The sequence below is a fragment of the Lemur catta genome, chromosome 1 (assembly GCF_020740605.2).
Source record: "Lemur catta isolate mLemCat1 chromosome 1, mLemCat1.pri, whole genome shotgun sequence".
Classification (NCBI taxonomy): domain Eukaryota; kingdom Metazoa; phylum Chordata; class Mammalia; order Primates; family Lemuridae; genus Lemur; species Lemur catta.
In genome coordinates this window covers 284800910-284826899 of record NC_059128.1, presented here as the reverse complement: position 1 = coordinate 284826899, position 25990 = coordinate 284800910, and the positions used below count along the sequence as shown (strand labels likewise).

At 45.0% G+C, this 25990-nt stretch overlaps 1 protein-coding gene across 1 annotated transcript in view; it reads left to right on the top strand.

Moving 5' to 3' along the window:
- The first annotated feature begins 443 nt into the window (after nucleotides 1–443).
- UBE2G2 (ubiquitin conjugating enzyme E2 G2) overlaps nucleotides 444–25990 on the top strand; it is a 36795-nt gene continuing 11248 nt past the window's right edge. Inside the window, exons 1-3 of the mRNA XM_045540825.1 lie at nucleotides 444–570; nucleotides 18671–18706; nucleotides 18798–18843. Of these exons, the coding sequence (XP_045396781.1) occupies nucleotides 528–570; nucleotides 18671–18706; nucleotides 18798–18843 (125 nt within the window). The 5' untranslated portion in view covers nucleotides 444–527. The remainder of the gene's footprint in view (nucleotides 571–18670; nucleotides 18707–18797; nucleotides 18844–25990) is intronic.

Here is a 25990-nt window from a genome sequence, read left to right as displayed (position 1 = left end):
GCTCCGCGGCCGTCCCGGTGCCCACCTGCGCAAGCCGAGCACCGCGGCTCCCCCTCGCCCACGAGAAGGTTCTGGAACCCGAACTACCGCTGTGCCGCACCAACACGGAGTGAAAGCATCACGACCACCAACTTGGCCACTTTTCCGAGCCAGACACCTGAGCAGGGGCGTCGGGGCGCTCAGTGCGGGCCTGCCGCGGTCGTGCGGGGTCCGGCGCGGTGTGCAGCCCCTCCCCCGTGCCGCCCGCCCCCGGGCAGTGGGCGGACACACTCGCCGGCTCGAAGCCTCCACAAGACCCGGGCCCTGAGGCCTCCGGCGTTGCCGGGACTGCGCCAACCCCGGCCAGGCCCTCGGCGGTCAACTTCGCTCCCGCCGCCCGCGCGCATACCGCGGCGACTGCGCATGCGCGCCCCGCCCCGGAGAGGCTTCCGTGCGCGCGACGGCGACCCGGAAGCAGCCCCCGGCGTCGGGGCGGGAGCGACGGGCGCGGATGAGGCGAGGCCCGCGGGCGCAGCTGTTGCCGGGCTATGGCGGGGACGGCGCTCAAGAGGCTGATGGCCGAGTACAAACGTGAGTCCGGGGGCCCCAGGCTGCCCTCCCGCGTCCCCGCTCGGAGCCCGGCGCGTCCCGGCGGCCGCCGTGCGCCCCGCGGAGGAGCCGGCCGCGGCCCCGCCTGCCTGTCGGGTCCGAGCCGCCGCCCCGCCGCGCGTCCCGGCTCGGGCCGAGGGTCTCGGTTCCGGCCCGCGGGGTCGCGACGGGGAGCCCGCTCTGTGCGCTCTCCCGTGGCCGCCGCCGCCGCTTTGACGGGTGAACTGTAAAGAGAGACCCTCAAGCCAAAAAGGCGCTAGCACTGTGTTGGTTTAGAATGCTTAAACGATTAAATTAAACCTTTGAAGTTTTTTGTTTTGTTTTTCGGTGTGTTCTGGACTGCCTTGGTCGTAGAGGACTCCGAATTGTAGCCCGCGAACTTGCGGCGAGAGGTTGGGGAGGAAGGCCTGGAGTGCCCGCCGAGAAGTGACGGGAGAGCGGGTGTCTGCGTTCAGAGAGGAAACGCCCATTGTGGTCATAGTGAGGCGGAAGGCCAGACTTTGGTTTTCTCTCTAGTAAAGGAACAGGGTTTTTGAGCAGTGCCACCTGTCACTTTTCCTAGGCAGTGTTCAGAAAACGGCGTTAGTGTTTTTCCTAGCCAGTAAATGTTGCTATCATCTGGGGAAAGCAAAGGGAAAAATGAGAAGCTAGGAACACTTAGCACCTATCCTTTTACGGTGAATTCTCACTTTGAAGAGGTGCTGTGAGAAGTTTTGGGATGCCGTTGTGTTTGAAAGTGCTGGAAACCTGGAGACAAGATGGTAACTTGGTTGTGGTTAAGAGCGGGGTCCTGGAGCCAAAGAACTGTCCTCAGAAGGTGCCTCTGCTTATTAGCTCTTTGACGTTGGCCGCCTCTGTTGACCTCTGCAGTTTGCTCATCTGCAAAGATTAAAGTTGTTACTGCAGGTGAAGTGCTTAGTGAGATACCTGATGTGCAAACCAAAGCGTTACAAATACACGTTTTTTAAAACACAGTAGTCTTTCTCCTGGTATTTGCAGGGATTGGTGTCAGGACCTCTCATGGATACTGAAATCCACAGTTGCTTCATGTCCGTGATACAGAATGGCATAGTGTTTGCGTATAACCTATGACATCCTCCCCAACCTTTAAACCATCTCTAGATTACTTATAATTCCTAATACAATGTACATGCCCCGTAAGTAGTAGCTATACTGTACTTTTTTACTTGTATTATTTTTTAGTGTTGTATGGTCATTTTTTATTTTTTCTGAATATTGATGCAAGGTTGGTTGAATCCATGGCTTCAGAACCTGTGGCGTCGGAGGGCCTGCTGTAAATGTTCAAACGATGCTTGCCACCTCCTGTCCTCTAAAGTAGGGACATACAGACATACCTTATTTATTGTGCTTTGCTGCATTGTACTTCACAGATACTGTGTTTTTTTACAAATCAAAGGTTTGTGGCAACGCTGAGTTGACAAATCTTAGTGGCACTATTTTTCCAACAGCACGTACTTACTTTGTGTCTCTGTTTCACATTTTGGTAGTTCTTGCAGTATTTCCAACTTTATTATTATAGTGGTGCTCTGTGATAAGTGATCTTTGATGTTACCATTGTACTTGTTTTGGTGCCACAAACTTCCCCCATATAAGATGGTGAACTTAATAAATGTGTGTGTTCTGACTGCTTCGCTGACCTGTCATTCCCCTCTCTCCCTCTCCTCAGGCCTCCCTATTCCCTGAGACACAACAATATTGAAATTAACCCAATTAATAACCCTACTGTGGGCTCTAGGTGTTTAAGTGAGAGGAAGAGTTACGCGCCACTCACTCTAATTTAAAAGCTAGAAATGAGTCAGCTTAGTCAGGAAGGCATGTTGAAAGCTGAGATAGGCCAAAAGCTAGGCCTCTTGCTCCAGTCAGCTAAGTTGTGAATGCAAAGGAAAAGTTCTTCAAGAAAATTAAAAGTGCTCCTCCAGTGAACACATGAATGATACGAAAGGGACACAGCCTTATTGCTGGTGTGGAGGAAGTTTGAGTGGTCTGGACAGAAGATCAAACCAGCCACAACATTCTCTTAAGGCAAAGCCTAATTCAGAGCAAGACGTTAACTTTCTTTAAATCTGTGAAGGCTGAGAGAGGTGAGGAAGCTACAGAAGAAAAGTTGGAAGTTAGCATCTCCATAACATAAAAGTGCAAGGTGAAATAGCAAGTGCTGATATGGAAGCTGCAGCAAGTTATCCAGAAGATGTGGCTAAGATCATCGATGAAGGTGGCCACACTAACAGATTTTCCATGTAAGCGGAACAGCCTTTTACAGTGTTGGAAGAAGATGTCGTCCAGGATTTTCATAGCTAGAGAGAAATCAATGCCTGGTTTCAAAGCTTCAAAGGACAGGCTGACTGTCTTGTTAGAGGTTAATACAGCTGGTGACTATAAGTTGAAGCCAGTGCACCTCTATTATCCTGAAAATCATAGCGTCCTTAAGAATGATGCTAAATCTACTCTGCTTGTACTCTAGAAATGGAACAACAAAGCCTTGTTGACAGCATATCTATTTACAGCATGGTTTAGTGAATATTTTAAGCCCACTGTTGAGAGATTTCTTTCAAAATATAAGTGCTCATTGACAATGCACCTAGTCACCCAAGAGCTCTAATGGAAATGTTTAAGGAGATGAAAATTGTTTTTATGCCTGCCAACACAACATCCATTGTTTAGCCTATGGATCAAGGAGTAATTTTGATTTTCAAGTCTTATTATTTAAGAGAGAACATTTTGTACGGCTGTAGCTGCCATAGGTTGTGATTCCTCTGATGTATTACTGTCTGGGCAAAGTAAATTGAAAATCCTCTGGAGAGGGTTTACCATTCTAGATGTCTTTAAGAACATTTGTGATTCATGGGAGAAGGTCAAAATATCGACATTAACAGGAGTTTGGGAGTAGTTGATGTCAGCCCTCATGGATGACTTTGAGAGGGTTCAAGACTTCGCTGGAAGAAACAGCTGCATGTGTGGTAGAAATAGCAAGAGAAGTGGGACCGGCACACGGGACTGAATTGCTACAGTCTTGTGATAAAACTTTAACAGTTGAGGAGTCGATTCTTATGGGTGAACAAAGTGGTTTCTTGAGATGGAATCTACTCCTGATGAAGATGCTGTAAACATTGTTGCAATGACAACAAAGGATTTAGAACGTTCTATAAACTTAGTTCATAAAGCAGTGGCAGGGATTGAGTCCAATACTGAAAGAAGTTCTGTTGAAGGTAAAATGCTATTAAAGAGCATTGCATGCTACAGAGAAATCTTTTGTGCAAGTAAGAGTCAGTTGGTGGGGCAAACTTCATTGTTGTCTTATTTTAAGAAACTGGCCAGGCATGGCTGCTCAAGCCTGTACTCTCAGCATTTTGGGAGGCCAGGGCAGGAGGATCACTTGGGCCCAGGAATTTGAGACCAGCCTGGGCAACATAGTGAGACCCCACCTCTACAAAATTTTTTTAAAAAATTTAATTGGGTATGGTGTCATGTACCTGTATAGTCCCAGCTACTCGAGAGGCTGAGGCAGGAGGATCGCTTGAGCCCTGGAGTTGAGGTTGCAGTGAGCTATGATGGTGCTGCCCTCTAGCCCGCAAGAGCGAGACCCTATCTCAAAAAAAGAAAAAAAGAAATTGCCACAGCCACCCCAGGCTTCAGCAGCCACCACCCCAATCATTCAGCAGCCATTGGTATTGAGGCAAGACCCTCCACCGGTAGAATGATTATGACTTGCTGAGGGCTCAGATGATTGTTAGCATTTTTTTTTAGCAATAAAAAGCATATTTTTGGCAAATACTTTTTTAGTTAAAGTATTGATATTGTGTTTTTAGACATAATGCTATTGCACACTTAATAGACTACTGTAAAACCAAAAACTTCATGTGACTTGCTTTATTGCAGTGGTCTGGAATGAAACCTGCGCTGTCTCTGAGGTGTGCCTGTGTATTTATACATTTAAGAGGTACTTCTTTGAGGGCCAGTGGTCGAGCTGGTTCACTCTTGTCAACCTAAATAACAAACAGGGAGGTTCTCTAAAAATAAGAATTTATTCGGGAGTGAGCAGGAACTTGCAAAGCCGGGAGACGCAGGCTGTGGCAGGCCATGGGCATGGTCAGGGAGGCACAGGAAGGCAGGGCTTTTAGAGTAAAATGGTGAAGGTTACATAAGTTGCTTTAAAATGATCCTTGACTATGAACTAAGTAACAAGGTGGCATCAGTCTGAGGTTGATGGGGCACTTGCTGGGAAGATGTCTTCAGAGAAGCATCTTTGTACAAGGTTGTGGCTTTGGCAGTCTTCCGTGACAGTTTCTGCTATTAGGTGATCGTGTGTGAGGACGCCCTTCAAGGCCTCGCTTGGCTCCGTTTGTCAGGCTTTGGCAGATGTGTCTCCATGTCCCTGCTGACGGCTTCCGCCCTCTGAACAGAGCTTGGGTGTGGAGGGACTGTTACCTCTGCTCCTCATGGGAAACCTGGCTGGTGTCAGACAGGTGAACTCCTGCCAGTTTTTGATATCGTGGTCTGTGTTTCTGTGTCTGTTTCTAGACTGAGCAGGCCTTTTCTCATTTTTATAGAGAAGGAAACGGTTAAGCCCCTGTGTCGAGAATTAAGTTCAGGCTGCTGCTTCCGGCCAGTCTGCGCTGCTGAACTCGTATTTCCTAAGGATGTTTACATTAGCAGAGATTTTTTTCCTCCTTTTACCATCCTTATGAAAGCCTCATCCATTATTACAACCACATTGTCAATTAGTTTGTAGTGATAAAACTTCAGTCACGGTTGACTTCCAGAGCTGCTGTGTTGTACGTGTTAACGTGTGTATTTTAGAGTCTGTGTGGAAGGCGGAACTCTGAGGGTGCCTCCCTAAGATCCGGTGCCCTGAGGATTCACACACTGGCACTGCGTGGCGCCGCTTGGGAGGGGTAATTAAGGGTACTAATCAGCTGATTTTAAGAGAGGGAGATTATCTGGGTGGGTCTAATAACCTCATGAGGCCCAAAAGCAGGAGGTGAAGGTGAGAGAGGGTCACAAGAGATTTCAGGTGTGACAGGGAGCCACCTGCCATGCTAGCTGTGGGGATGGAAGACGGGGCCACGCGCTAAGGAAGTCGGGCTGCGTCAGGAAGCTGAGAACAGCCCCAGGAGCCTCGGTCCTGCAGCTGCGTGGAACCCAGTTCTGCCGACAGCCTCAGTGAACTTGGAGCAGCGGCACCTGCCAAGCCCTTGATTTTGCCCTTGTGAGCCTTAGAGAACCAGCTGCGCCCAGACTTCTGACACATGGAAACTATGAGATCACCAATAGTTACTGCTTTAAGCCACTAAGTTTGTGCTAATTTGTCAGAACAGTGATAGAATGAATACAGTGTGTTATTAAGGGGATTTTTTTTCTGTATCTTACTAATGTGATGAAATTCCAGTCAGTGTTTCTTGTGTCTTTTCATCTAGTTTGTCCTCCTGATGTATTTTAAAGTAGCGCATCCCAGCATGAAGGCAGGCTTTGCAGAATCCACCTCTGTGGAACGGGGTTAGATAGCTTTGGGCAGATGATCAGGCATACTTTATTTTATCTGGGAATACTAATTCCCAAATGGAACTGCAGGAATTTAGAGGTGGTAGGACCTTGGGTATGATTCTGCTCAGCCTCCCTAATTTTATAGATTTTGCAGGAAGTTGAGTAACAGGCAAAATGATTTGCCTAGGTTCAGAAAAGGGGGAAAATCAGAGCCAGGAAAGAACCCAAATATCCTAAACTGCTGTCTTTTCTTGATGTTTTATCTTTCCACATGACGCGGCCCTTCCCAGGAGTGTCCCAGGTGGGTCAGGTGTGAGTGTCCTGGGGCTGTCACACATGTGCCACCACAGGGGGTTTAACACAACAGAAGTGCAGTCCCTCACAGCTCTGGCCAGAGTCCAAAGGCAAGGTGTGGGCAGGACCACATTCCTTCTGTGGGCGCTAGGGGAGAGTCCTTCCTCGCCTCGCCCGGCTTCTGCTGGTTGCTGGCAGTCCTTGGCATTCCTTGGAGTTCCTTGGCTTGTGGTAGCATGACTTCAGTCTCTGCTTCCATCTTCACGTGGCCATCTTCCCTCTGGGTGTTGCTGTTCAAATTTACCTCTTATAAGAAAACCAGAGGCTGGGCACGGTGGTGCACACCTGTAATCCCAGCACTTTGGAAGGCTGAGGCAGGAGAATCTCTTAAGCCCAGGAGTTTGAGGTTATGGTGAGTTCTGATCGCACCACTGCACTCCAGCCTGCATGACACAGCGAGACCTCGTCTCTTAAAAAATGTAGAAGAAGCGAAGAGTTGAGACGTCCCCATTCTACAGCCATCCCAGTCACTAGTTTAGCGCCTGCCTGGTCAGCATGCCCTCATTTTAACCTGATTACATTACATCTGCAAAGACCCCATTTCCGAATAACGTCATGTTCACAGATCTGGGTGGACTTGAATTTTGAGAGGACACTATTTAACCCAGTACAGTAGCTATTAGGTCATTAAATAGGAAACGTATGATTTTGAATCAAAAGTGTAGTTTATTATATCTCAAACAAGAAGCAGTACAATTAATCAAATCATGCACCTGAACTATCGACAGAGTTTTGCCATCTTAACAATAGCTTGTTTATGCCAGCAGCAAAGAAGCCTGGAGAGCGAGTGTTGATGAAGTTGAGAAAGGCATTTTCCACAGCTTGTTAGAATTGAATATATTTCTTTGCAAGAAGTGGTCTAAAGCCTGGAAGAAGTGGTAGTCAGTTGGTGCAAGGTCTGGTGAATATGGTGCATGACAGAAAATTTCCGAGTCCACCCTCTGTAGTTTGAGCAGCATTGTTTGTGTGACATGTGGTCTACCATTGTCTTGCAAGAGGATTGGCCTGTCTCTAGTGACCAATCTTGGCTGCTTAATTGCGAGCATCCTCATCATTTCATCCAAAGGTTGTAGTAGACATCTGCTGTACTCAATTGACCAGGTTTCATGAAGCCGTAGTGGATAATGCCAGTGCTGGACCACCAAATAGACACCACTAACTTTTCTTAATGACTGCTTGGTTTTGGACTGTGTTTCGGCACTTCACCTTTTCCATTGTGCCGAACACTTGTGATTACCTAAAAGAATCTATTTTTCATCACACATAACAATACGGTGTAGAAGTGGTTCATCTTTATGTTGTGACAGCAAAGAAAGGCAAGCTTTGAGACGATTTCTCTTCTGACACATTTAATTCGTGCGGAACCCATCTATTCAGCTTCTTTACCTTGCCGATTTGTTTCAAATGGTCCAATATTGTTGGAATAGTAATGTCAAACGTTGCTGCTAATTCACGCACAGGTTGAGCTGGATTCGCTTCCACTACAGCTTTCGGCTCATCATTATCTACCTTGATCTCAGGTCACCCACGTGCCTTATTTTCAAGATTAAAATGACCAGAACGGAAACTTCTCAAACCATTGACGTACTGTGTGTTCATTAGCCACATCCTTCCCGTACACTTTGTTGATATTTTAGGTTTTAGGGCTGACCCTAAACAAACAAAAAAAGACATTTAGAGCTGTCTGCTGCATTGGTTCCGTGATGGAACTCATATTTGAAAATAACATGAATTTTTGACTTATCCATGATTTCACAAAAATTGTTCTAAAAAGAACTAGGAGATCACAAGCCAAACCGTGCATTTGAGAGGATGAGGATGTACCTTCACAATAAAAATAAGAAGTGTCAAAGTGAAATGTCAGAGATATCAACTAACTTGGTACTTATGGAAATCCGAGACTCCATACTTAATAACCTAAATAACAGGAGCTTGAAACTTGGGTGTCTCCGAGGCCGGCTCTTCCCCACTGCCGTTGCACCTGCACCTGCCCTGTCTCCCACGGCAGCCTCACGCTCACAGCTATTTGGGTTAAAAACTTCAGAAACGTCCTTGCTGCCTCTCTTTGATACCCACAGGTAATCTGTTGTTCTCTCCGCAGAATGCATGCCAGCGTCCCCACTCCCTGCTCACCCAAGCCACTGTCACCTCTGGCCTGACTTCCTGGCTGCTCCTCTTCCTCCTCCTCTTGCTGCCTTCTGCTCTCAGCACAGCAGAGATCAGGGCCCTCGTCACTGTAAAAACCCGAGACCTTGGTGGCCAGTAAGGCTCTGCCTTGGCCCTGCAACCTCAGCCTCATAGTTGTCCCCTAGCCCTCAAGCTGTGGTGACACTTTCCTTCCCTGGCTGGCTTCACCACGGTGCCCGCCCTTTTCAGGGAGGGGCCCTCCCCGAACCACCAGACCAAGTCTGTCCTTCCTGTGACTGTCTGCTTTCCCTGTAGTTGCTTCTTTTTGGTTTAAAAAAATTTTTTATTGTGAAATATATTGTATATGTAAAAGTATATAAAAGTATATGTTCAGATTAAATAATAATAAAATGACTATGTCCATGATACTCAAATAGAACATTAACAGTAACTTAGAAATCTTTATCCTTCTGCCACTACCAGCAGAAGTTACTGCCCTTCTGAATTTTGTGTCAATCTTTCTTTACATATTTCTCAACAACATACTGTTCACTTTTACCTGCTTTTGAACTTAATTGAAATGGAATTGTACAGTATGTGTTCTTCTGCAAATCAGATCTTTTGCTCAGCCTTGTTTGTGAGATTCGTTTACGTTGAAGCATGTACAGTCACGTGTCCCTTGACGACAGGGCTGCGTTCTGAGAAATGCTGAGAAATACGTAGTTCAGCGACTGCATCGTCACCTGCCCGTCTGGAGTGACTTACCCGAACCTAGATGGGCTCGCCTGTTGCTCCTGAGCTACAAACCTCTACAGCATCCTACTGTTGTGAATACTGTAAGCCATTGTGACTTAATCACTAGGCGATAGGAGTGTTTCAGCTCCCTTTTAACATATGGGACCACCTTCGTATATGCGGTCTGTCCTCTACTGAAATGTCCTTATGCAGGGTGTGACTGTAGCATCATTCGTTTTCACTGCCGAGTAGTATTCCATTTTATGAATAGCCAACGTTCATCCATTCCATTATTGGTAAACATTTAGATTATTTCTGATTTTTTATTTTTTACAAATAATGCTGCTATGAACGTTGTTGAATATGTCTCAGTGCACATGCATACAAGGTACGCATTTGGGGCACGCACATAATCGGCTTTACTAGATAATGCCCAGCTGTTTCTCAGTGTGGTTGTCCTGCGTGTGTTACCGTCGGCAGTGAAGAGTTCCCATTGCTTGTCAAGTTCAGGGACACGGTGGTGCGCAGTGTTTCATTTTACCGGTCCGATGGGCATGGCGTGGTGTCTTGGGGTCTTCTCGTGGACCTCGGTGTCGATGAATGGGGCTGAGCATCCTTTCATGTGTATAGGCCATTCGTGGCTTTTCCTTCGTGAAAGGTCTGGTCATGTCTTTTACCAACTTCACGTGAGTTGTCTGTCTTTTCCTTACTGACGTGTAGGAGTTCTTTATGTATTCCCTATCCCTTTGTGTATCCCCAATCCTGTGTTGGTGATACGCATTACAATTGTTTTATCCCTGTTTGTGCTTTGTCTTTTTAGCTTTTGTGGTGTCTGTCTTTCACAGCCACCTTTAAGAAAAAGTAGCTTTGAGGTATTACTGACACACGATAAATGGACATAATATTTCAAGTGTGCAATCTGACGAATTTTGGTGGACGTGCATTCCTGTGAAATGCAGGCAAGGTGACGAGTACATTCCTCATCCTTCGAAGCTGCCCTCTGTGCCCCAGTTCCCAGGCAGTAGCTGGCCTTTCCGTAGGTTGTTTCGCATTTTCTTTGATCAGACTTCTCTCACTCAGCAGGAGTGTGCTTGGATTCATCCGTGTTGCTGCTTGTGTCAGTAGTAGCTCATTCCTTTTTATTGTGGAGTAGCAATTCCACTGTGTGGATAGGCTACCGTTTGTGTATACGTTTACCTGTTATGGACATTCGGGTTGTTTTCGGTTCTTGGCTTTTACAAATAAACCTGCTGTGAGCATTTGTGTACATGTCTTTCTGTGGATACAGGCTGTCCTTCCTCTTGTGTAAACACTTGGGTCACATGTGAAGTGTATGTTTAGTTTTTAAAGAAACCACCAGGCTCTCTTCCCAAGTGGTTGTACCACGTCGCATTCCTACTAGCCGTGTATGCAGAGTTCCAGTTGCCCACCTTCTTGCTGACACTTGGTATGGTTAGTTTTTAAAATGTTAACCATTCTGTTGGGTGTGCAGCAGTATCTTATGGTGATTTTAATTTGCATTTCCCTAATGATTAGTGATGTTGAGCATCATTTTGTGTGTTTATTTGCCATCCATGTCTTTTTTGATGAAATGTCTTGAATCTGCTCTTTTTTTTTTTTTTTTTTGAGACAGAGTCTCACTGTTGTCTGGGCTAGAGTGCTGTGGTGTCAGCCTAGCTCACAGCAGCCTCAAAGTTCTGGGCTCAAGCGATCCTCCTGCCTCAGCCTCCTGAGTAGCTGGGACTACAGATATGTGCCACCCTGCCTGGCTAGCGTTTATATATATATATTTTTTTAGTTGTCCAGCTAATTTCTTTCAATTTTTTTTAGTAGAGACGGGGTCTCGCTCTTGCTCAGGCTGGTCTCGAACTCCTGACCTCGAGCAATCCTCCGGCCTCGGCCTCCCACAGTGCTAGGATTACAGACGTGAACCACTGCACCTGGCTGAATCTGCTCATTTTTTAATTGTGTTGATTTTCTTGTAAGAGTTCATTATGTAATGTGGATGCAAGTCTTTCGTTGGATATTTGTCTTGTAAATATTCTTCCTGCAGCTTTCCTTTTTTTTTTTTTATTGTGGTAAACACATAGCGCTACCCTCTTAACAGTTTTTAAGTGTACATTGTAGTATTAACTCTGCTCATTGTACAGCAGATCTCTAGAACTCTGTGTGGCCGAAGCCATACCCATTGAACAATACCTCATGTGGCTTGCCTTTTAATTTTTATGATAGTGCCTTTTAAAGAGCAGGGTTTATTTGTTTGTTTGTTTTAATTTCTATGGGGTCTGATTTATTGACTTTTAAAATAGTTCTTGCTTTTGTGTGTTTAAGAAATCATTGCTAAATGTCAGATCACTAAGATTTTCTTCTATGATTTGTTCTAGATGATTTATATTTTTAGCTCTTAATATTTAGTTATGTGATCTACATCAAGTAAAGGTTTATATATGGTGTGAAATAAAGGTCAAAGTCTATTTGCAAATTATTTGCAACTGGCAATCCCGTTCGAATGCTATATTAGTTAGCTAGGGCTGCAGTAGCACAAACTGTGTGTCTTACCCAAAGAAATTTATTTCCTCACAGGCCTGGAGTCTGGAAGTCCCAGATCCAGGTGTGGCCGGGCTGGTTTCCTCTGGTGCCCTTGTCCTCTGGGCTTCTCTGTTCTAATCTCCTCTTACGAGGACACCAGTCAGACTGGACTAGGGCCCACTCTGATGACCTCGTGTGATCTTTATTACCTCTTTAAAGACCTTAGTTACACACTTTTCTCAGCCTTGCTTTTTTCATATAATATGGCTTGGAATTCATTCTATGCTAGCACATAGAGGTATTCACAGCCGCAAAGTACTGCATTGGTAAATTGTCATAATTTGACGGGTCCCTACTGATAGACGTTTGGGTCCTTTCCAGTTTTTTGCTATTACAAACAATCCTGAAGTAAATAGCCTTATGCACATGTCTTTTCTTATTTTTGCCAGTGTATCTATGGGATAGATTCCTAGAAATGGGATTGCTGGGTCAGAGGTTGAATTTATATTTCGTTTTGCATTGGAGGCAATTTTTAAGCTACTATTTTAAGAAAAATAAGTTTTTAACAAATTGGCATTCTCAAGGAATCAGTGGCAAGGAGTAGTCTTTTAAAATTTCCATGATATCAAGATCTGTTTCTTTTTTTGAACTTATTTTTATCAGTGAACATATGAAACCGTATGTGGCTTTTTGTGTGTATGTTTGGGAAGAAAGTGTAGTCCAGAAGCATTCCCTCCATTCTCCGAGCTAACTTCCTGCAGTTCTCTGTTGACCAGCAGAGGCTGCTGTTGAATCACGATGCGGCGGGAGGGCCGCGCACGCTGTCCGCCTTGGAGAAGAGCAGGTCCTGAGCTGCGGCTTTCAGACCACCCTTTCCCTCTCCCTCCGGAGGCTGCCACAGGGGGAGGTGCCAAAGGGGACCCCAAGTGCAGGATCCGCCCGGCTCTTCGTGGCACAGGCTCCTCATGATGGTCCCAGAAAGCGATTAATAGAACTCGTCTGTGTTTTGTTCTTAGGCACCCTCCTGTGTTTCCCACTAACACTGTGTTTTCCCCTGCTCCTGCCCATTTAGCAGTTTAAAATCCATCTGCCTTAATCTGTTACCTTTTTCTTATAATTAGGTGATTTGACTTTAGACACAAAACCTGGACATTTCAAATGATTGGGTGTATAAAGCCTGGCAAATTGGGTTCCTCGGTTATTTCTCCCAGTCCACTGCCCATGAAGAGATATAAAGGGAGACTATCCAGGTGTATCTTGTGAAATCCAAGGCTCTTAGCCTTCCTGACACTTGACCTCATTCCCCTTTGATTCCTCCCTCCTTGAAATAAGTTAATGCACTTGACTTTTGGGGTCAACACTCTTGTTTGTCCTGCTTTGCCGGCATCTCCTTAATGTCTCCTGCTGTCTCTCTCTTTTTCCTTCTCGGTGTTAGCACACGCCTGGTAATCATGCTTGGCCGTCTTCTGCACCTTTGTTCCTGGATCAGCGTCTCTTAACAGATGTGATGGCAGCTGTGAAATAGTTTTTCTTTGTGTGCGCCTTGTTTATGGCAGGATGTTGAGCATTCCTGGCCCTTTTCAACTAAATGGCAGTAGCATTCACCAGTCATTGTGGATGCCAAAAAATGACGCCGCATTTCCAAATATTTCCCGGGAAATACTGCTTCAGAGGGGCCCAACCAGTCCCGAGAGGTTACGTGTGTTTGATGCAAAAAACTCCCAAATTTATATCTCCAATGTCAGTCTTTCGTTTGAGCTTCAGACTCACTTTTCCAACCACCTTCCTGTCATCTTTGCTTGTCTGTGTACTAGACATCTCAACCTTAATATATGTTTAAATTAGAACTGCTGGTTTTCCCTTGAACTTGCTCCTCCTCCCTTTCCATCCTTGTGTATCACCGTTTACTCAGTTGTTTGGGTCAAAAACCTGGGACCATTCTTCTTTCTCCTCAAAGACCACATCCACCTCATCAGCAAGCCTGCCATCCCACCTGCAGAGTAGAACACCATCGTGCCACTTGGACAGTTGCTGCTCTGGTCCAAGCCACCTGCCTGGACTGTTGCAGCACAACTTTTAACACTGTTCACTAGCGTGGAACATAACTGACGTAGAGAAAAGTTCAGGGAAAGACATGTTCAGCTCAGTGAGTTCTCACAGAGACATCACCTCCCGGGTGCAGGGAAGTCACCAGCTTCAGAGAGAACAGCGTTGTGCCCCTAACTCCAAGGTAGCGCTGTCTGTGCTTACAGGGGCATTCCTGTCTTGCTTCTCTTTGTTTTTCCACAAAAGCATGCATTCTTAAATAGGGTAATCTAGTGTTGCCTGTTTTTTTTGTTTGTTTTGAGACAGGGTCTCACTCTGATACCTGGGCTAGAGTGCGGTGGCATCATCCCAGTGCACTGCAACCTCAAACTCCTGGACTCCAGTGATCCTCCTGGCTCAGCCTCCCAGAGTGCTAGGATTATAGTCTTCACAGAATTTTGATTTATATATTTCTTTCTTTCTTTTTTAAGAGACAAGGTCTCTTTCTGTTGCCCAGGCTGGAATGTAGTGGCATCATCACAGCTCACAGCAACCTCAAACTCCTAGGCTCAAACGATCCTCCTGGCTCAGCCTCCTGAGTAGCTGGGACTACAGGCATGTGCTGCCATGTCTGGCTAAGTTTTAAAAAATGTTTTGTAGTGATGGGGTCTTGCTATGTTGCTCAGGCTGGTCTCAAACTCCTGGGCTCAAGTGATCCTCCCACCTTGGCCTCCCAGAGTGCTGGGATTATAGGCATGAACCACAGTGCCTGGCCTGTTTTTGAACTATCTATAAATGTAATTTTGTATTATGTATTCTTTTAGGTTTGCCTTCTTTTACACAACATTATGTATTGTGTGTAGCTGTGGGTTATTTATTTTCATTTTGTTCCATTGTATTAATACCACAATGTATTGATCTCTTCTGGTGGATGCTTGGGTTTGTTTCATTTTCTAGCTATTGCTAATAATGCTGCTGTGAGGAGTCTTAGGCACGTCTTGGGTGCCTGTGTGTGCAATGTTGCCACTGAGGAGGGACTGCTCAGAGGAACTGCTGGGACAGAGCACATAATGCCAGAGTCTTCTCCAGAGTGGTTAAACCAATTTATACTCCACCAGCAAAGAGGTTTCTGTCCCTTCACATCCTTGCAGATGCTTCCTACTGTCTGTATTCTACACTTTGGTTATTAGGTTATTCTTGTGGGTGTAGTAGTATTGCATTGTGGCTTCACTTCACATTTCCCCAGGATTGACAAGGCTGAGCACCTTGTCATGTGTTGATGAGCTGCTTAGGTTTTTTTTTTTGTAAAGTGCCTGTTCAAGTCTCTTGCACATTTTTCTTTTGGGTTGTTTATATTTTTAAAAATTGATTTGTAAAAGCATTTTTTAGAAGTTCTGGATATTAGCCTATTGTTAGTTACATCTGTTGCAAATTTATTCTTCTCCAGAGCTTATCTTTTCATTCTCTTAAAGGTATCTTTTGACATCAGAATTTTAAATTTTAATGTTCTTAATTGTTTCAGTATTTTTGTTTGTGGATAATGCTTTTTGGTTATTGAGTTTATTGACAGTCCTATTTAAGAAGTCTTTATACTAAGAGCTTGAAGATATTCTCCAGTATTGTCCTCTAAGATTTATTGTTTTATATTTCATAAAACAGCTAAAATTAATTGGGGAAGGTTAGTTTATTGAGATAAAATTTACACACAATGAAATGTGCTGATTTCAAATACATAATTCTTTGGGCTTTTACCAATATACAGTGTGTGTGGCCATGGTGACAGCCATGACGCAGGATGTTTCCCGAAAGGGAAACAGGATTGCCCGGAAGAGCTCCCTTGGCCCCTTTGCAGTCCCTTCCTGTTCTTTCCTGCTCCTGGCAATGTCTGACTTGCTTTCCATTACTGTAGATTTGCTTTTTCTAAAATGTCACGTAAATAGAATCACACAATGCACAGTATTTTGCATCAGGCTTCTTTCACTTAGGATAGTGCTTTGAGAGCGCATATGTGGCACGGATCCGTAGTCTGTGCCTTTTTATTGCTGAGTAACATTCCATTGTAGTGATGGACACTTTTGTTCACTTTCCAGTGTATGGACATTTGGGTTGTTTCCAGTTTGGGGCTATGTTGAATTTAGCTACTGTGAATATTCACATGTGAGTCTGTGGGGACATAAGACCCAGTAGATTGCTGGGTCGTAGAGTGAGTGTATGTTTAACTTCACTGAAATGGTCAAGCTGTTTACTGAAGGGCGGCCGAACCATTTTGCATTCCTGCCGGTGATGCGCCAGAGATCTAATTGCTGAACTTGCCAACCCGTGGTGTATTGGCAGTCTTTTTAATTTTACCCATTGTATTATGACTAAATAAAGGTGTTTATAATGTTAACGATATTTACCACTATCTTGTTGTGGTTTTAGTTTGCATTTCCCTTATGTTGGGTGTCTTTTCATTGCCTATCTGCCACCTGTTTCGTCAGTTCAGGCTACGGTAACAAAAATACCATAGACTGAGATGGGTGGAAAGGGAGTTAAACAACAAACGTATATTGCTCACAATTCTGGGAATTGCTTGGACTTCTGGGAGGTCAGGATCAAGGCTCTGGCACATCTAGCGTCTGATGAGGGCTCTTTTCCCGGTTTGCAGTTGGCTGTTTTCTCATCATGTCTTCACATGGCTGAGAGAGAAATCGCCTCTCCTCTGTTTCTTCTTCTAAAAGCACAAAGTGCCATCACGAGGGCACGACCCAGGCGCCTCTCAGAGGCCCCACCGCCCAGCACCACGTCTGTTGGCATTTCAACGTACGGATTTTGAGGGGACACAGATAGTCGGACCGTAGCACCATCCGTGTCGTCTTTGGTGAAGCGTCTGTTCAGATCTGTTGCCCCGCCCTCCTTTTTCTCTTGTATATATTTTGATTTTTGTATGTGGTAAAAGCTTTATTTTTTGGTCTTACGGATGGGCATTGTTAATTGAAAAGACTGCTTTTGCCTCTGCTGTGGGTGCATTTGTAGCAGGCCGAGGGCTGTGCTGGCCGGGGCGTGTGCCGGTGCTGTCTTCGTCCCAGCACTCTGCGTGGCGCTGGGCCGCACCACACGTGCTAGTTACTGGAGCTCTGTCTTGACAGCTCGTGGATGGAGCTTTCTAGAGAGTGTCCCGGTTATTCCAGGTCATTGAATCTTTATGCATCTTTTAGGGTCACCTTGTCTACCACTTGGTTGAGTTTATGGTAAATTAAAAAAAGTTAATCTTGCCAAATTAAAACAAGAAAACCTTCTGAGATCTTAACTGAGGTTGCATTGAATCTGTAGGTTCAGTTTGAGGAGGATTGATATTTTTATAATACTGAGTTTTTAATTGATGAACATGATATAATCCCTACTTACTAAGGTCTTTTAAAACTTTTTGTTAATGTTTGTGTTCTGTTAGAGACCTCGTAAGTCTTTCAAAAACTTTCTTCCTAGTGTTTTCCATTATCAGTGGTGTCTTTTCTAGACTTTTCATTTTCTGACTTGCTAACACAGTCGGACCCTGGGTCCAGGGGTTCTGATCTGTGGATTCAACCAACCATGGATTGAAAATACTAAAAAAAGTTTGTCTGTGCTGAACACATACAGACTTTTTTCTTGTCATTATTCCCCAGACAATACAGTATAACAAATACATAGCATTTGCATTATGGTAGGTATTATAAGTACTCTAGAGATGATTTAAAGTTATAGAGGAGGAAGTCCACAGGTTATATGCAAATACTCTGCCATTTTAGATCAGGGACTTGCATGGATTTTGGTACCCACGGGAGATCATGGAACCAATTCCCCAAAAACCTAACTGTACAGTTCAGTTAGATATATTGACCTCATATTCAGCAACTTTGCCAAAACTCACTTTTCTAGTTTATTTTTGAGTTCTTTGGACTTTATATGCATATAAACACAGCATTGTGAATAATGAGTTTTGTTTCTTTTGCAGTCCTTATGCCTTATATTTATTTGGCAGGGATTTATTAATTTTCTGTCTCTTCAAAGAGTCACCTTTTGGTTTTGTTGATCTTTTCGACGTTTAGGTACTATTTTACTGATTTCCCCAGCACTCTGCCCAAACAGGGAGTGCATAGTTCTGGCCTGTTGCTGACCCCGTGTTGCCACCGTTCCTGCTGTGACTCTGCACTCCTGTTCCTGCCTTTGCAAAATGCCAATGGGTGGCTTCGTTCTGCGCCTCCCGCACCAGCAGGTGGAAAACTAAGAGGGCAAGAGTTCAAAGGGCACCTTGTGGCAGCTTCTCAGTGGCAGAGCTGGGCCTCAAGTCTTCAACGACTACTATTTTAAATTGCTGTTGACTTTTCTTGTTATTTTTATTTTCGGTGCTGAAGTCTGATATTCTGTAGAATACCAGGTCTGTGGGGGCTGACGGAGTTTGTAGAGGAGTAGTGAAGATCAGGAGCTAACTTATAACATGTTTGTCATATTTGATAATGTCCAACTTTTGGAACCTCAGTTCTTGTTGATACTTCTAGTCTGTTACGTTCAGAAAGGTTTGTGCCAACTCTTAAAGTGACAGTGCCATTCAGTTGGAAAATAACGTACTGTGTTAGATTAATGGACTTTAATCAGCGTAACCAGCAGGAGTATTTTGGAAAGACAGTATTTTGTTGGTGTAAAGAACTGTTCACATAGTTCTTTCACACATTTCCATCTGTTAATATGTGAACTCTATAATTTATAGTCTCACATACTTTGTAAACGTGTTTTGTTAAAATGACAATATAACATTCATTGTTTAGTAATGGTTTTGTTTTTTATTTTACAGAATTAACACTGAATCCTCCGGAAGGAATTGTGGCAGGTGAGGTACAAATATTAACATCCTTATCCTTTACTTTTAATTTCTAAAGTTGCCTTCAGAGTTAAAATGTGGAATGTTTCTTTCCCTGCAGGCCCCATGAATGAAGAGAATTTTTTTGAATGGGAGGCATTGATCATGTAAGTTACTCATATGTGTATTGTTCTTAGGGCTTTATTGGAAATTAGACCCAAGAACCACTTTAGCAGTGTGGCTGCGCTCACAAGCATCAGCTGGAAAAAAGTGGCTCTCGTACCTTCCAAATCCTTCTCTGGTCTGTTCTTCTGAAAGCAGAAAACAACATGAGTATTGATCCAAAAGAAATGACAGTTTCCTTAGAACCAACAAAAGGCTTAGGTATAGATATTACATATTTGTAGAGTTTTAAGATGGTAATTTTGGAATATTGTGTGGTCTTGGTGAATTATCCTCAAAAGCCGTGGGTGGCTTTGGCTTCCAGCAGTCCCTGGCAGTCCAAGGTTTTGGCAGTAAGAAAAGGGTCCTCAGAGACGCCTGTCAGCCAGCGTGGGCCCTGCCCTGCCGTGGGCCGGGGCTTCTCTCCCTTCTCCTTTCCTGCGGTCCGCCTCCCTCTGCCGCACCTCCTCTCTCTGTTTGCCTTGTCTGGGCTGCGGGCCTTGCGCCGTTTCTGACCCAAGACGTGGCTCAGCTCTAAGGGGAGCAGTGTGGTTCCAGATTTTGTGGCATTCCACTTGCAGTGTGTTGCTTGGAAGGAGAAACATGGACCCCAGTTCTAGAGTGTTCTGTGGTCCTGACTCAGGCCTTTTGCTTTTCGTCTTTCCATCTTAGACGTGCAATTTTTGGCCACTCTTAGACTTAGTATATTTGCAACAATGTTAGATTAGGTAAAATTCAGGAAGTTGAAATTTATACAGTCTCTCAGTTTTCTCATTAGTGGATTAGTTCTTTCAGTTCACTAGAAAGTTCCCAGGGTGGGTTTCATAGGATTGAGAAGCGCTCCCGTGTGGGCTGTGGCCTGAGTTGAGGATGCATCCTTTTTTTTTTTTTTTTTTTTTTTTTTTGAGACAGAGTGTCACTCTGTTGCCCAGGTTAGAGTGCCATGGCATCAGCCTAGCTCACAGCAACCTCAAACTCCTGGGCTCAAGCAATCCTCCCGCCTCAGCCTCCTGAGTAGCTGGGACTATAGGCACACGCCACCATGCCCAGCTAATTTTTCTATATGTATTTTTAGCTGTCCATATAATTTTTTTCTATTTTTAGTAGAGACGGGGTCTCGCGCTTGTTCAGGCTGCTCTTGAACTCCTGAGCTCAAACGATCCACCCGCCTCAGCTTCCCAGAGTGTTAGGATTACAGGCGTGAGCCACCGCACCTGGCCTAGGGCGCATCTTAAACTTCATCACACTTTGGAATTTCCCTGTTGCTAGCACCACATAGGTTCTTAGCGCTCCATGCATTACTGTGAGGAACAAACTGCTACTAAGTGCCATCTGTGGAGGTTGGATGATGCATGAAAATTGATGTGAAAATGAGTCTTTTTGATAAGTAAAATGTTTTTTTAAAATCATCAATAAACACTACCCAAAGAAAGTACAGCAGGCCTGATGTTTCCTGATAATTTGGAGTACCCTGATTTCTTGGGCCTGTGGCACGTGTTTTTCCTGTGTCTAAACGTTTCTGGAATCGGTGTTGTACCTAACGTGGTTTTGTGTCTTTCACTCTAAGGAAGTTACAGGATGGGTGTGAAGTCTCACGATTAGCGCTGTCCTCAGTGGAGTGTCGTGTCTCACACGTGTTGTCAGGGACGGCCTTTTCATATTTACAGAGGCAGGAGATCACACGTATGAACTGATGTGTAGCCTGCTGTGTCGTGTGTAAATAGACACACCTGCACTCACACACGTCACCTGGGCGGCAGTCCTGTTGTGGGGTCGTGGATGGGTGGGAGCCCTGAGTGCAGAGGTCGAGGCTCCTGGCGGGTCTGTGGTTTGCAGGATTTGGCTTATGCGTATCCATGGCAACTTCGGTAAGAAGCTCGTTAAAGGAACAGTTGAGCCTTCCAATGTGGTTTTGAAAAAAATGTTGTTCATTGTTTAAAATCTGTTAGGGGTAACTATTACTAATTTTAGATAAACAGTGTAAAATTAAACCAATATTTTGAAAACCTACCTTAAAAAGTAATGAGAACTATTTTTAGGTAGAGCACTTTGTGTTTGAATAAGGCTTTTGCATTTGTGTGGAATTCCCCTGCTTGAAGACCCTGGTGAGTCTGGGTTTTGAGGCCGTTTACAAATGTGCTTAAAACATCTGTGAGGGAATTAACTGTCCTTTCCACTGCTATTTTGGCAGACAGCTGACTGAGCTTTTACCCTGAGTGAGAGGTTTTCTCCTCTCTCTATTCTTTGATGGTTTCCAGGGCCACTTCTGTACCCTGATGTTTCCGAAAACCAGGCTTGCATCTTGGAAGTCTAATGCTGTCAGCTCTTGCTGCTGTGCTGCCTTCGGGGCTGGTGAAGAAAATGTCTTTTCCGATATTCGGGCCACACATACGTCGGGCCCTGTCTGAGGGTACAGGCGTGTCATGGGCAAACCCGAGTCTTCACCCTGGAAGAACAGGGTCAGGGGACTGGGACAGAGCATGTAACAAAGGAGTAAATACCAAGACTAAATAATAAGTTTGCCACAGGCCACGTGTCTCATTAAAAGTGGGAGATGACTAATGCCTCTGGTGAGCTCCAGGTGAAGTGTGGGCACGTGGTCCAGCAGAGACAGGGTGCTGGGGTGTGGCCCCCGTGGCTGTGTGTGGCTGGCATGGCCTTCTGGTCTTGGTCCAGTCACTTTGCCTCTCTGACTGTCACTCATTTGGACAAGACAGAGAGGCTTAGCGTCCTTTAGACAGACAGCTTCAGGTCTCACCAAGCCCTAGGGTCCATGGCCTGTGTGACCCCGTTGCCACTAAGCTGCAGTGTTGAGGGTGCAGCTGCGAGGGCAGACGGCTCTGCCACTGGAGTAGTCCTGCAGGAGAGCAGAAGGGGCTGTGGTGCGGGACAGCTGCTCACCCTCCACGGCTGAACAGTGGCCTGTTGTCACCTGTCTAAACCGGTGGTTCTTGAGGCTGTGGTAAAATAAGTAGGACCTTCTCCTTACTAAATGGTGCTTGGGGACCCTTGTTTGACTCTACCCCCAGTGCATTAGGGTCCAGGTTCTACAGCTGGTATGCAGCAGCCCAAGGTTCCAGGCCGTCCCAGGGGAGGCCCGCCAAGGGCCCTTCCCACTCGAGGGGCAGTTGTCACGATCACGGTAGCCGTCCTTTATGTCAAGATTTCTCATTGACTGAGGCTTGGTGCAGAGTGCCTCTTGTCGATATTGTGCTGTCAAAATAAACCTGAGATATTAAAATAGATGTTTGTAGTTTGTGTTGTATGTTCTCTGAGCCAACAAGCCCACCTGTAGCAGTCTCTCCAGTAGCAGTGTTGTAAAGATGCCTGTGTGAGGAGGTTCATTGCCACGTTCATCGTAGTGTTAGAGACCAGTGGAAACACCACTGTCCCACGTAAGTCACGGCACATCTGTACAGTGCAGTGCCGGTAGCACCAAACAACGCAGGTGAAATCTACATCCTGGCATGGAAAGATATGCATAATATGTCAAGTGAAAAAAGTAGATTCTAGAATAATAGACCCAGACCAGTGGTTTCAACTGGGGTGATTGTGCCCCCAAGGGACACTTGGCAATGTTTGGAGACATTTTTGGCTGCCATTGCAGGGGGCTGGGGGAGCTCCCCACAGACACCTGTGGCAGACGGCTGCGCGTCTGGACAGGCCTCCAGACAGGTCCATAGTGCTGACGTGGAGAGTCCTGGTATGCATGAGACGTTTTTCCCCACGTACGTTTCCTAAACGGCTTTATGGGGATATAATTTACACACTGTATGTTTTACCTGTATTAAGAATACAAGCCCGTGGTTTCAGTAAATTTCTAGAGTCTTGCAGTCATCACCACAATCCAGTTTTAGAATGTTCCGAAACTGCCTGTTTGCAGTCAGTCCCCACCCCATCCCCATCCTTAGCCACAGGCGCCGCTACTCTGTCCTCTGGCTAAAAGTTTGCCTTTTCTGGACTTTCCCGTAAATGGAATCATGCAGCATCTCATCATTTGTGTCTGATGTCTTTCTTTGCATGTGTTTGCAGTTCATCCGTGTTGCAGCGTGTGTCAGTAGCTCCTAACTTGTCCAGTCCCTGGTTGATGGACATCTGGGGTTTCCACTTTTTGGCTCTTTTTTTTTTTTTTAATTTCAGCATAGTACGGGGGTACAAATGTTTAGGTTACGTATATTGCCCTTGCCCCACCCAAGTTGGAGCTTCAAGCGTGTCCATCCCCGAGACTGTGCGCACCTCACCCATTAGGTGTGAATATACCATCCTTTCCTCCTCCCCTCCCTCCTGCCCGACACCAGTGAATGTTACTACTAAATGTGTACTTAAGTGTTGATCAGTTAATGCCAATTTGATGGTGAATGTATGTGGTGCTTGTCTTTCCATTCTTGGGATACTTCACTTAGTAGAATGGGCTCCAGCTCTATCCAGGATAATATAAGAGGTGCTAGATCACTGTTGTTTCTTATAGCTGAGTAGAACTCCATGGTATACATATTCCACACTTTATTAATTCACTCATGTATTGATGGGCAGTTGGGCTGTTTGCACATCTTTGCAATTGTGAATTGTGCTGCTGTAAACATTGGATGTCTTTTTTGTAGAATGTCTTTTGTTCTTTTGGGTAGATGCCCAGTAATGGGATTGCTGGATCAGATGGTAGTTCTGCTTGTAGCTCCTTGAGGGATCTCCATGTTGCTTTCCACAGAGGCTGTACTAGTTTGCAGTCCCACCAGCAGTGTATGAGTGTTCCTGTCTCTCCTCATCCACGCTAACATTTATCGTTTTGGGACTCTTCGATAAAGGCCATTCTCACTGGACTTTTTGACTCTTTTGAATAATGCTACTGTGAACACTTGCAAAGAAGTCTGTGGACATCTGTCTTCATTTCTCTCGGCTAGATGCGTGGGTGTGGAATTGCTGGGGTGTGAAGTAAACTTACATTTAACTTTTTGAGAAACTACTGAACTTTTCTAGAGTAGCTCACTGTTTTGCATTCCCACCAGCCACGTGTGAGAGTTCCACTTTCTCCCCTGCTCACCCACGCTTGCTGTCGTCTGACTGAAGCCGTCCTAGGGGTGGGGCGTGGGGTCTCGCGGTGGGTGCTATGTGCCCCTCCCGAATGACTGCTGACGTTGGATGTCCTGTCCTGGCTTATTTGCCATCCATAGGTCATCTTTGGTGAACTTTGGAACTTTTGCCCATTTTTAATTAGGTGGTTTTCTTCTTGTTGGGTCATAAGAGGTTTTTTTTTTAAATTGTATCTTAGATACAATTCCTTAATCAGATATATGATTTTCAAATACTCTAGTCTGCAGCATTCCTTTTTGTTCTCTTAAGAGAGTCTTTTGCAGCTAATTTTGTTAATTTTGATGAAGTATAGTTTTGCAACTTTTTTCTTATATGGGTCATGCTTTTGGTGTCATATATAACCAAAGGTTTGCTCACTCTCTTTTTTTTTAAGAAGTTTTATAGTTTATAGCTTTTACTTTAGGTCTTTGATCCATTTTGAGTTTCTTTGTATTGAATCAGGCAGGAGTCTACTTCATTCTTTAGTGTATGCAGACCAGTTGTCTCTGCACTATTTGTCGAAAAAATAATCCTTTCCCCATTGGATAATCTTGGCACCTTTGTCAAAAATGAACTGGCCAAAAATGCAGGGGTTACGTGTGGACTTTGAGTTCCGTTCCATTGATCAATGCCTGTCCTTATGCCGGTACTGCACTCTCTTGATTATTGCGGCTTTATAGTAAATTTCAAAACTGGGAAATGTAAGTCCTCCAAACTGTGTTTTTCTTTTACAAGATTGTTTAAGCTATTCTGGGTTCTTTGCATTTCCATATACATTTTAAGATCAGCTTGTCAATTTCTATAAAAATTTCTGCTGGGATTTTAATAGGGATTGCATTGAATCTTTAGACCAGTTTGAGGAATGTTGCTGTTTTAACAATACTGCACACTCTAATCTGTGACCATGGAATTTCTCTCCATTTATTTAGATGTTTTTAAATTCTGAGCAATGCCATGATACATTTTAATTTCAAAAAATCCGGTTTCGTGGGTGAGGGTATGTGAGTTCGTACTCACATAGTGAAAAGCCTGGAACAGTAACCGCTGTTAACAGTGGTTACCTTGGGAGGTGATTTCAGAAAGGGCGGTGAGGGAAGTATTTGCTTTTTATTTTATATACTTCTGTATTTGAATATTTTCCAACATGCATATATTTTTCTAGTTAAATAAGGTCAAAGTTTATGTTATAAAAGTGATTGTCTACTTTAGAATTCACTATAAAGTTCTTAAAATTGATGAACTTATCTAGTGCACTTTAAATGTAGTTCAAATATATTTGACTTAAAGTTTTTTAGAAATACCTGTATTGCAAAAAAACAATGAGAAGGCATTGCTGTAGACGCCTTTTGAATAATCATGAAGATACTTACATGGAACAAAAGTCTGTATTTGCTGCTCCCACGGTTTCCTGAAATGGGAGGACCCCTTTTTCTTCCCCGCCGTTCTTAGCATTGGTTCTTTACGGGAGGACCACCTGGGGTGCCTAGACCACAGCCCGACAGGAAGAAAGCAAGGATCTCCGTGTTCATCACAGGCCAGGGCCCAGTTAATGCCACGACTTGGTGGGGCACAGCAGAGCCAGTGTCCTCTGGCTGCTGAAGTGCCAGGCATGGGGGCTGTGCGTACAGCCCACCTTGGTGGCCCTGCCCCGGCGCTGGTGAGGTGGGAGCATAGCAGGAAGCTTGTGCTGAACTGCAGGGCGCAGGCTGAAGGAAGGAGATGCGCCCACACTCTGCCACCGCGTGCCCCGTGGCCCTCCCTGCTGGATCCTTTCTGTGGGTTCTGCAGCAGGAGGGCGCTGGGGCCTCGTGCCCCCGAGTGGAGGGTGTTAGAAGCAGGCTGCCTTTATTTCTTCTGCTCCACGGTTCTGCCTTCTGGGGAATAACCACCCCTTGGTAGTCCATTCAGGTTTTAAATACTAATGCCAGGCTTTATATTCCCCATGGTTTTGATACCTTGTCGTGTGTGTGGTGATGTTTTGTCTGTGTGCTGTGACAAACATGCTAAAGAGCAGAACAGCAGCAAAAGCAGTCTGCTCCTCTAGCACCTGCCTGCAGCCGGAGCGACGTGCTCACTGAGGTCCTG